Source organism: Littorina saxatilis, linkage group LG5 (genome assembly GCF_037325665.1).
Source record: "Littorina saxatilis isolate snail1 linkage group LG5, US_GU_Lsax_2.0, whole genome shotgun sequence".
Lineage (NCBI taxonomy): Eukaryota > Metazoa > Mollusca > Gastropoda > Littorinimorpha > Littorinidae > Littorina > Littorina saxatilis.
Window position 1 is genome coordinate 50,968,957 of NC_090249.1, and position 12,610 is coordinate 50,981,566.

At 47.3% G+C, this 12,610-nt stretch overlaps 1 protein-coding gene and 1 long non-coding RNA gene across 2 annotated transcripts in view; both read right to left on the reverse strand.

The window, feature by feature from the left end:
• The window catches only part of LOC138965956 (rho GTPase-activating protein 100F-like), a 30,431-nt gene extending 26,495 nt beyond the window's left edge, over positions 1 to 3,936 (reverse strand). The window contains exon 1 of the mRNA XM_070338040.1: positions 2,082 to 3,936. Within this exon, the coding sequence (XP_070194141.1) occupies positions 2,082 to 3,933 (1,852 nt within the window). The 5' untranslated portion in view covers positions 3,934 to 3,936. The remainder of the gene's footprint in view (positions 1 to 2,081) is intronic.
• LOC138967394 (uncharacterized) overlaps positions 1 to 12,610 on the reverse strand; it is a 67,837-nt gene that overhangs the window by 40,607 nt on the left and 14,620 nt on the right. The window lies entirely within an intron of this gene.

A 12,610-nucleotide genomic window follows, 5' to 3' on the forward strand; every position in this document is an offset into this window, starting at 1 on the left:
GAGAGAGAGAGAGAGAGAGAAAAAAAAAACTGTAACTGATCTCGTGAGAACGGTAACAAAACGAGACATGTCAGCTCTCCGAACGCATTGCAATAGATGACCGCTCCTGCGGCCATCAAAAATTGTTTTACACTCAGGTCTTAAAATGGAGGTGAATTTACAGAGTTTACGAACACAACATTTCAAAGATGAAGGTATAAAAAAAGGGGGAGCGGGGGTCTTAAATTGGTGGGTTTTAAATGGGGGGTACCACTGTGCCGGTATCACCGCGTTCTTCATCAATTTCACTTTTGGAGGTCTAGAGCCCTGCCATAAGACTAAGAGTCAGTGGCAAGGATGGGAGGCGCTCCGTTCCATTGGTACGTTGTTTTAGCGGCGGCAGCGCGGCAGAGAGTGGGATAATCAATAAAACAGTGAGATGTAGACAATCGATAAAAGACGGGCACAAGTGGAAGCCGGGCTGTGGCATGCGGGCTGTGTTGGGTGGGCGGGGTTGGGGGAGGGGGGTTAGAGGGGTGTGTGTGTGCGGCATGGATCTATTCCCAGTGTCAACAGCGCCGTCACCCCACGCCGGCCATCACACCATCTCCACCACCACCACCACCACCTTCACCGCCTCCTCCTACACTACTTTGGAACTCCTGTTTTACGACCTCTAAAAAAACCGACCACATTAAAAAAAGAATCTGAGCTTTAAGGAACCTTTTACCTTTTACTTTGATACGCCTGAATTTGATTTGACCGAACACAGACAGACATACAGACAAACACACACACACACACACACACACACATGTATACACACACATAGACTTTCTTTCTTTCTTTATTTGGCGTTTAACGTCGTTTTCAACCATTCAAGGTTATATCGCGACGGGGAAAGGGGGGAGATGGGATAGGGGGAAAGGGGGGAGATGGGATAGAGCCACTTGTTAATTGTTTCTTGTTCACAAAAGCACTAATCAAAAAATTGCTCCAGGGGCTTGCAACATAGTACAATAATTATATGACCTTACTGGGAGAATGCAAGTTTCCAGTACAAAGGACTTAACATTTCTTACATACTGCTTGATAAAATCTTTACAAACATTGACTATATTCTATACAAGAAACACTTAACAAGGGTAAAAGGAGAAACAGAACCGTTAGTAGCCTCTTACGACATGCTGGGTAGCATCGGGTAAATTCTTTCTCGTCCCAACCAATATGGGACTCCCCCTAACCCGCGGGGGGTACACACATAGACGAAGGATCCCGAAAGCTGACAAATTCAGAGCACACTCGCATCTCACATGTATACGACACATACATAATGGTCGAACTGACAGATAACTGGCATATAAGAATGTGGTCACAGTGACCTGCCCATTCCAAGCCCACACAATACATTCATACATGCACGCACTCGTGCACACAAATTAGAGAACGCACAAAGTAACAACACGAGTGGACGAAAAGATTATAGAACAGGGTTTAGCCTGGGAGAAAAAGGCAATGGGACATTTGTTCCCCTCAACCAAATTCCGATGGGACATAGTCGAAGGCAAGAAGCGCCTAAGAGGCCTGTACGCGTTTTGACCAACGATACAATATGGTGCCATCTGAGAATTAGCCGCTATATGGTGTTATCTCTGTATGTGTGTGTGTGTGTGTGTGTAATCCGATGTAAAGTGTACATTTGGTGGCACAGTGGTACATAATCTCAATGCGCCCTTTGACGCACTTAAGGGAATTGTGATGGGACATTTTCAGATTTAATGCGCCAATGGCGCAGGGCGCACTAGTAAATGAAACCCTGTAAAGAAGATTGAGAACTCGACCATGGACTCCAACGTTTCGAGTGCCTGGCCTCTTACACACGAACAGACTGACGACACATGCAACCACGAACGTACAGACATTGTCATTTGTAGTACCTACAATCTTAGTAAAATGCGATCTTTTGTAAAAGTAAAAACCCAAGATGATGGTTGCATAACGTAGCTCTAGGGATATACGCAATATGGTTGACGCAATGGTTTATATACAAGAAGTCATATATGGTTAAACAAGCACACACGACAACACAGAGTACCACTCACTTGGTTTATCCCTGGAGGATAGCTGTCGCTGCAGCTTGCTCTGCTCCTGCTGCAGTTCGTGGGACAGGGAGGTGAACTTCTGCAGCAGTACCTCCAGCTCCGAGCTGCTCGACGACGGGATTCTGGGGATGGAGTAGACGGGCCCGTCATCGTCACTCATCGCCCCGGCGTACGTCTCGTAATCAGAAGCAAATCCACGAGAATCTGGAGGCCGATGGTGCGTGAAGATCACCTCGGAGTCCGAGTTGTAGCACTCCGGAGACCTACTCCGCAGTAAGCGAGTGTAGCGCGACTTGGAGTGGAGCAGGTCGCGCAGTCTTTCCTGAGATTTGCGGTCCTCGTGGTAGGGTCTATAGGGAGGTACTGGAAGACCCTCCCTGAACGCCCCGAGGTTCATGTAAGGGGGTTCCGAATACACAACGTTGTCGTCCGAAAGATAAGCACCGTGAGCTGGCTGGTGTGCAGCTGCCGAAGGCATAGGCTTGGAGGGTGAGCGCGGGGGGAGTTTCCGACCGACACTGTCGGGGATGAGGTATTTCAAGTACTCACGTTCACCCACAAAGTTGGTCCCTATACCACCGACAGTCGGGGCCGACGCGGCCAGCATGGAGGCGGAGGGACTGAGGTGTGAGCCGGGACTCTCCATCACGCCGTGTTCTATCAGCTCCTGCACCACGTACGCTCGCTCCCGCTCCCTCTCCGCCCGGTCCTTGGCCGACTCCACGCTGCGCGGCAAGGAGCCGTCACTGGAGTTGCCGCTGTCCGGCCCGTCGTCCGTCAGCAGCCTGGCCTGGGCCTTGTCCGGCGAGATGAAGATGCTGGCGTAGCGCGAGGCCACCACGCGGTCCTGGAGCACGTGCTGCCTGGAGTGCACCAGGTCGGCGGGGTTGAAGGACTGCTGCGCGTACGACTCGAAGGCGTCTGGACACATCTCGGTGAGCTCCAGGGCGGTGGCTGAGGACGACCTGCCTTTCTTGAGCACCACGATGGGCGGGTCGTCCCGCTCCGTCAGCGCCAGGGAGGGGCACGACTTGTTCTTGTTGCAGTTCCTGCGCGTCCTGATGGTGAGCACCAGCTTCTTGGGGATGGACATGAGGATGACCACGTCGTCCAACGACATGTTGCTCACCCGCACGTTGTTCACCGTGATGATCTCGTCGCCCACGTGCAGCAGGCCGTTGCTCTCCGCCACCGTGCCCATCTGGATCCGGGAGATGAACACGCCATCCAGACGGTCGAAACCGTTGCCCTCGCGGATGTAGAAGCCGAGCGTCTGCCCCGGCCGCTTGATGATCTCTACGGTCTCCACGACGAAGGAATCGTCCTGCACCTCCATGCTCTTTATTCCCATCTCCAGCGCGCCTCCCCCTGAAGCACGTGACTTGCCATGGGGAGGAGCGGTGTGACGACTCCCTCCTGCTGTGGCGGCGGCGTTGTCTTGCGCTCTCCTGGGGTCGTGAGGGTGGGACTGTGAGCTTGGACCGGGGGTACTCCACGTGCACTCCACGCGCCGCTCTCGCTCGCCGCCACTCTCACTGAGACTTCGGGCCGCTCTTCGCTGTGTGGCGGGAGTTCGAGATCGCCCATACTGGGGGGGCTGCCTGCCCGGGGTTCCCTGGCTCTCCCCCGGCCCTCCCTCCCAGTGATCGCCCTGCACGTCTACACGCCAGCTGGCCTCGGCACCAGCCGCTCCTCTCTCTAGGGTGGACGAGGCCGCGACTGTGGTGCGTTGGAGCGAGTGATGATGATGATGCTGTTGTTGTTGCTGCCGCCGCTGCTGGTTCTGTGCCCCTGAGCCCGACGCGTGGTCCCTGCTGCGCGATGTCTTATGTCTGTTGGGGTCCTGTGCCATCGACTGCTCCTCCTCCTGGAAAAAAACAACAACAAACGTTACGATCCATGAAATCCCCGGCAAAACAAATAGACTGCTAACGTTCCGAATCAAGAAAAGAAAAAAGGTTACATTTTGTTAATGTTTATTCAGGACAAAACGAACACGTTCACAAGAACCTTGACCCAACAGCCTTTAAAGTGGACAAAACGAACACGTTCACAAGAACCTTGACCCAACAGCCTTTAAAGTGGACAAAAAAGAGACAAGACAGCAACAGATTAAGAAATGTTGCTTAAAATGATCTTCGATGGTCGTGGCAATGATATATATATATATATATATATGACAAACATTTCACTTTTTTTTCTTTTTTTCCTCTTGTTACCATGTTTAAATAAAAACTGAAAAATAAACAAGAAAGTTTAGTTTATGGAACGTTTATTTCGGATGTGACAGGGTGACGCAGTTGTCCCCCTTTCACAGGCACCAACAGACAGTGTTGTCTGCTGGCCTTGAAAGTGAGCTATTTGTAGCTTTACATTTCATGTGCGTCAGCTATACGACACCTGTGAATTGTTTAGAACGGTTTAACAATTATGGGGCCTCACTGCTGTTGTCTCTTTGTATGCGTTCATGCCCCTACTGGTTTCCCCGTGAGGGCGTAAAACAGATCAATCATCTCCTGGTATGCTCATACAAACGTTCGAGTTCAGCAAAGCAGATGTTAATTTTATTTTACAGGGTTATTAATTTAGCTCGAAATTACTCCAGTTGGACTGGTCGCGTTGCCTCCAAAGGTGAATCGAGTGCTTCGTGCGCTTGCATAATTTATATATATATATATACATGATATAGATAAAACGAAACATTAACGAGTACGTCGACCTGGTCTTTGTAGTACAGTGTACACGGACAGATAATAATGAGACAATGAAAGGAACTTAGCCGAGTGGGCGTTGACTTCGATCTCTACATCAAGTATTTACGTTATTGATCTTTTTCTACGTCCACATCGCAGCTTGGAATGTTGCACGCAATATACACTCGCCTCGCACAACACTGTTACCAATCCCTTTTGAACTCAGATTGTAGCTCGAGACGGCGCATTGTGTCTACACACACACACGCACACACACACACACACACACACACACACACACACACACACACACGGGGATGGCCAAATATCAAAATTGTAACTCACCAACCGGTCGAGTCACTTTAAGAAAGTTACTAGTCCCCCAGAAATGTCACCGACACTGGCCCGGTACATATCACAGTTGCTGCATCTGCAGTGATTATATGTTTTTTAAACTCGATATTACAACCAAAGTGTTGCATTGGTCCAGAATGTTCACTGGCTAGCCGGGCGAGTTGCCTGGCGGTTTCTACTAGCCCGGCTTATGTTTTTTACTCGCCCCTAGCGATCGGGCTGACGATTTGGCCATCCCTGCACACACTCACACTGTGACACACACATACACATTCACTCACCACTCTGTGTTCACATCACGGCCCTGGACAGCACAGTGTTTTGTTCTACACACAACATTCACACGGCAGCATCAGCAACAATCACTCTGTGAAATCCAAACGTTCAGGACGACGTAGCCTCTTACACCTGTGCACACACCATTAACACACATGTATAGCGGTAATGCTATTTTCATCCTGCGTTCTTTTAGTGAAAGCATGTCCTTGGATACAGAAGTAGTGTCCACAGCACTGATCAATATTAGCGACAGAAACGCTTCTGGAGGATCCTTGGGTTGGTGTAACGATCCACTAAAGTACCTTGTACCACACACTCCTTCCCGTGGAACACCATCTCATCTCAGATGCACATAAGTACAGTGAAAACAGTTCTGATTACCATCTCAGATCTGGCCGGGCTTTCACGAGGGATAAGAGTAAAGACCAGCCCTCCACGTGGACACATACCCACACACAGTCAGCCTGGGTGCTCTCTGTGCACACTCAGAACTTTTTAATGGTTGCTTTTTAACAAATTAATTCATCCCAAAATATTGCAACTGTCAGAGTGCTGAATTTTGGTATGTGACCAAGTGGAGGGATGGTCTTATTCCATAAAAAAAAATCCTCGGCAAATCTGAGATGGTGAGCCGAACTTGTTTTAACGAGGAGTGCCTTTAAGTAAAATCCTGGGCATATATTACAGTTAAGAAGGTTCTGTGTCATGTGTCAAACTTTGCTGTGACTCATCAATCGGACACATTGCGCCAAATCTCGCTGTGTGTTCGCCACAGCATTTAAAAAAAATGAATGACATGCAAATGTACTCAATAATTAGAGGTACACGCGAATAAAGAATACTTTCACAATAAATGCATTCTCCTTTTGTTGTGGTATAACTGGTACACAATGTAGTAAGCGGTTCGAAAACAAACTGTGTGTGTGTGTGTGTGTGTGTGTGTGTGTGTGTGTGTGTGTGTGTGTGTGTGTGTGTGTGTGTGTGTGTGTGTGTCTCCGTCAATGCCGTTTTTGGACACTCTTTCTGTCTCTCTCTCTCTTGGTCGTTTTCTGTGACTCTCTGTGTCTGTCTCTCTCTCTCTCTCTTTCGTCTTCTGTGACTCTCTCTCTCTCTCTCCCCCCTCTCTCACTCTCTCCGAGAAACACAGGCTGTGTATCTGTGTATCTGTCTCTCTCTCTCTCTTTCTCTCTCTCCCTCTCTCCCTTTCTCTCATTCTCTCTCTCTCTCTCTCTCTCTCTCAGTCTCGGCTCTCTCTCTCTCTCTCTCTCTCTCTCTCTCTCTCTCTCCCTCTCTCTCTCTCTCTCTCTCTCTCGATGAGGGCTGGATGTAAAAAAGCACCTGTTTGCTTATGCCATTACCCTCGTTAATAAAGAATTTGTCATTGTCTCTCTCTCTCTCTCTCTCTCTCTCTCTCTCTCTCTCTCTCTCTCTCTCTCTCTCTTATTTTCGCAAAGAGTCAGTTGGCTACGCGTCATGATGTACAGTTGTGCAGGAAAATGTTTACGGTTATACAAGTTAAGCTCCATATTATAACCATACATCTGTGTAGCACCAAAGGCGCACTCAAAAATATCAGGTTCGGTACATCGAACGTAATTGTGATCAAACGAGCACATACCAGCAGTCCAGGCAATATAACGAGAGCTGTGAACACAGACGGTAAACACACCTGTAGCGCACCGTTCAATTTACACCAGGTATATGGCCCCACCACAGAGACACACGAGAACCCTGTTCGGAGGGAAAAGTTGTAAATCAAACTTCCACAGCTGTTGTTGCCCTAGACGCTAAGCCTATAATTATTGTATTGCGCATGTATGGGGGATTTCCAATGAAAAATACGCATGTAACGTATTTTTATCAATTTTATCTTTATTTAAAACGTGACTTTTGAAGCACTGGACTATGAAAAAAGATCTATACATGTGAAAACTAACGTGTAACGTATTTCTATCAAATTTATCTTTATCAAAATATAGACTTTTTGAAGCACCGGACGATGAAAAAAAAAAGCTGTAATCTTTTACGGAAATGAGATAAACTTTCGGACTTACTATAACAGGGCTCCCCACGAACGCCCGTCCTAGAGGGTCCTGGGACCCCCACTTTTAATGTTTAGAGGGTCCATGGACCCCCTTAGTAGAGTTTTAGAGGGTCCCAAGAGTTCCGGATCCCCAAACCCCTTATTTACATATAACGCATTGTGATCGCGAATAATGTGATATGAACTGGGTTTATTACTAGAATATTAGAAGAGGACACTTCCAACTATACCAAGTCAAATGCAACACACACGAACACTTTCTTCCCGCGTGAAAATGGGATAATTTGTGTTTGCACTTTGACTTAGCTGACGACTAAAGTCTGAAAAGAGTATACGGGACGCACGACAGATGTAATTGAGTGCGTCCCGGGACCCGCTCTTTGTAGGTTTAGTGCGTCCCGGGACTCCCTCCATGAATTTCTAGTACGTTATTTCGGCTTCTAGTGCGTATAGGACGCAGGGACGCGCTCTATGGAGAGCCCTGCTATAATCATGATTACAATGCACATTTATGTATGGGGGATGGAGTCTTGCTCTATATTCCATGGTTTCACCAGACCTCTGGAGCAATGGGCCACCCACTTTCTTGGACACTTCCCGTGTAAACAAATCGGCCCATCATCTTTCCTTGGGATAAGAAAATCCCTCTGCCAACAATCAACAAATTGAGTGCTGTGTATTGCTGTCTATTGCAGAGTGGGACATTTTTCGATGAGTTTATTTCTCAAGTTTGTTTGTTTGCTTAACGCCCAGCCGACCACGAAGGGCCATATCAGGGCGGTGCTGCTTTGACATATAACGTGCGCCATACACAAGACATAAGTCGGCGCAGCACAGGCTTCACGTCTCACCCAGTCACATTATTCTGACACCGGACCAACCAGTCCTAGCACCAGAGACATAGATATGTCTCTGCTAGCACTGACCCCATAATGCCAGACGCCAGGCGGAGCAGCCACTAGATTGCCAATTTTAAAGTCTTAGGTATGACCCGGCCGGGGTTCGAACCCACGACCTCCCGATCACGGGGCGGACGCCTTACCACTAGGCCAACCGTGCCGGTCTATTTCTCAAGTAGCATTGGTGTCTGTCTGCAAAATAATTCAGAAACAAATGCAATTTGTTGGTTTTAGGTCCTGTCGTCCTAGCTAGCTGCAAGCATCGTGCATGACGTGTTCATCCCCCTGCTTCCCCACCAGTGTTTTGACAAGGACCAGTCACAGCACGTGAGTCAGTGCCCATGACCCGCGTAATGCTCCATTCTTCACACAACACGGGCTAAACACACACACACACACACACACACACACACACATGTATACACACACACACACACAAACACACACACACATATATGTATACACACACACACACACACACACACACACATGTATACACACACACACACACACACACATGTATACACACACACACACACACTTCGTTCAATAGATCTATATATTTGTGATTCTTATATTAAATAATTTTTAGTGAGTGTTGGATGTGTGGTGTGAAGGTGTGTGGAAACTTAAACAGTAAAAGTAAGCTGCGATTTTTTAGGGTTAGTTTGTTTTTACGTCTTGTGATTTCATTTACGGTTTTTGTGTGTGTACGATGAGCCTAAAGAAAAATGTCCGTAAACCCCACTCAGATAATGAAGTTTTATTGTATGTATTGTATTGTTTTGCCTTGTATTGTATCGTATGACATTGTAATGTATTGTATTGCATTGCACTATAGTGCCATTTATTCCCCCCTCTGCTTCTTTACCTCTGTAAACTTGTAGAGCTAGTTATTTTTCGATAAACACCCAGCAACCAAACAAATAACGACCCAGCAACAGCCTGAATCCTCGATAGCGCAATGGGTTGAGAAGCTGTTCTGCGTCGGTACTACTTTTGCGACTGAAAAGTTCCGAACGCTCTAATGTACGAAGTATACATCTCTGGAGCAAACAATACAAACATACCGCATTTAAATTAACAACTACAGGCTTGAACACATGAATCTCCATATAAAATCCATGAGTTTGGTTGTTTTCTGAATCTAGATCTGCTGTGCACAAACGTTCATCACAAGCAAATTCCCAAGGTAAGTAACTCTCATACTTTGTCTAGCGACAAGAGTAGCTCCCCTTTCAAATTTATTTTCACTCAGTTTCTTCGACAACAGACTGCAATCCGACGGTCAGTTTTCAACAATATTTCATTTAATAAACAGATCACACGCAACCAAATGCACACATCTCATCAATTTAAACAACATAAAGCGGTTTCATACACTATTTTCCCCAGAAAACTGAACTTCATACAGTTTTTAACGTTGGAACACGGGTGCAAAAGTTCGTCTGCTAGTCCCATTTGACGAAAGAACATTATCCTAAGCGATACCAAAACATATACAGAACACACAATATCTGCCTTTGCCGCCACAGCAGAATAACAGCATATCTGTGTACTTGATTTTAGTCCAAAATAGGAAAACTGACAAGAAGTGTTAACAGAATGGAATGATTTGCACGGAACTATACAACCGCGCATTAATCGATCGCCTGCGCAGGTTGACTGGTTGAGTGAATAGGATTCGATCAAACTTTCGCAAAAAAACTCCTCTTTTCTTTGAATAACTGAAGAAAGGAAGAATAAAGAGGTTACACACCTCGTCCCAGTGATTATAAAAAATAATGGTCTCAGTTCGCGGTCATGAAAAAGCTCGCTAAAGCTCGCATTTTTCATGATCCGCTAACTTCGACCATTATTTTTTAATAATCACTGAGACTCGGCATGTAACCTCTACGTATTGTATTTTATTCCCCCCTCTACTTCTTTACCTCTGTAAACTTGTAGAGCTAGTTATTTTTCGATAAACACCCAGCAACCAAACAAAATAATCACTGAGACTCGGCATGTAACCTCTACGTATTGTATTGTATTGTATTGTATTGTATTGTAATGTAATGTATTGTATTGGGTGTATGGTCATTTGACAACGACGTCACGCTCCGTCGATTTGCAAGTTGCCTCTGATTTCACACCTTTGCACATCTAGTGTGACAAACAAGACTTCCTCAAGACTTGCTGTATTTGTGTGAATATGGTCAGAACTGGTCTCGATGGCAATGGCTGTCCAGGGCTGAGCATCCAACAAGGCAGTATGATGCACATAGGCGCACATCTAAAGTGGGACATAGACACCGTGACCAAGGCTATTTAGAAACTTTTCTGTTTTGCAACATTAAAGAAAACGCTGACTTAAATTTGATGATTATATATAAGTGCACACTGACAGCCAACACCTAAAATCGTGTGCAGGCCTGGGATGTCAACCTTACCATACCGATACCTTCAAGTTCAGAGACAGCACAGGCACATCAAACCATTTCCAAGCTTAAACTTCAATAATGTTCAGCGGAAACGAAATAGCAAGGAAACAAACAATGGCAAGCAAACAATCCATCTGAAATTTTATAAGAATGATGTCAAAATGACAAGTTCTCAACTTGCCGTAGAAAGATCAGAACCTCGGTGTCGCCTTTCTGACCAATCACGTTTTTCGTGAGTCAGAGGTGACACATTTAATCTTGATCACCTTTCAACAACCCACAAGTATGTGACCTTCTTCAAGACTCGTACAGAAACCGTGACAGCATTGTGGCTAATGGTGCTTACCTGTCATTGTGGCCTGAGCTACCAATGCACAGCAGTTGACAATAGTGGTGACGGATCGCACGTTAGAAAGCCGGTGAATTAATCGCACTGCTACTCGCTCCGAACAGACACACAAATCGAAGCGCAAGCACACTTGTCTTGTACACGTATCTAGCACAAATCAAGTATCCTTCACTCCTTCCACATTCAAAAACCTGCTGCTTTTATGTCTGCCCGTGTTTAGTAGTAGTGGCTGCTGCCGGTCTCTCGACAAGAAGAGCCAGAGAGGATTGGAGGGCAGGCCATGGCTTCACTCAGCGGCGGTCTGGTAGACGAGGCAGCGGTCGATGAGGGAAGCTGGGGCTAGCTAGCTATCACGGTCACCGGGCGACCGGCATAGTGCAAAGTGACGGTGTTCCACTGGCACTGTCTGTCCCCCCGATGCCGGCGTGTAATGGCCGCTTCCCTCAGTTCAGAGTCCACCGCCGCACAGCCAGCCACCGGGCTGAGGTAGACCTTCACACGACTAACGTCCTTCCTAAAGACCGACCCCCTCTCCTCACTTGCCACACCACACCGACACAGCACTGGAGACCATGGAAGGGAACGAGAGCACGTGAGACACGGTTACACACTTGTCTGCGACCACAGCTTATAGGGAGGCTCTCTTGGCCCTCCACCGAGTCATTAGCGAGGTAATATCCCGCCCGTTGCTTCCAACCTAATTGTTTGCTTCTGCGCACTTCATGGTAAGCGTCGATAAGAGTCGGGCTGGGGAAGGGTCGCGCCGAGATGTGTGGCTGCCGCCATGACGACGTCACATACAGGCAGCGATAGAGGATGTCCGCGGCTCTGGGCCAGCCGAGTCTAGCAATGATGGCCCTTGTCTCGGCGGGCCTACCCTGCACCAGGAGGAAACCTTGAGGGAATGTTCTGATCGATAAGGTGAAGGTTGATTGGAGTGGAGAGCGAGCGCGGCAGTGAGACAGTGAACGACACGGGGAGGAGGAAAATCACAGTCTCGTCTCCTCGCTCTACTCTGGTGCCAGAGCCGCGCTGTGTGTCTCTATCTCACATCACCTTGCCGCACCACCACCACTACCACCACCACCACCTTCACGAAGCTCTTCCTTCATTGACAGTTACTGCGGCGGCAGTTTCAGTTCTCAGCTCTACAAAATCAAACTAAAGCCTCACTGAGAGGCTGCGGTTGTTCTCTGATAGATGGAACGGTTTTCTTCCACCGCTATTAAATTTGCCGGCTCAGGAACAAATCAATACAAGGCAGAAACACTGCAAGCATTCAGTGTGACTCAAACAGGAGAGCCAGCTTCCAATAAAAGCGAACGCGGAAAAAGTGGAAGCACACGCGCCGGTCAGAAAGAGTTCTCTACACACGGCTCTGCCTGTCTCACGCACGTGCTAAATGACATCATCCTATTAACGCATGCGCATTGCTGTAACAATTGTCATTGACAGAAGCGGTCTTTTGTACTCGGTCCCCTACGCTGT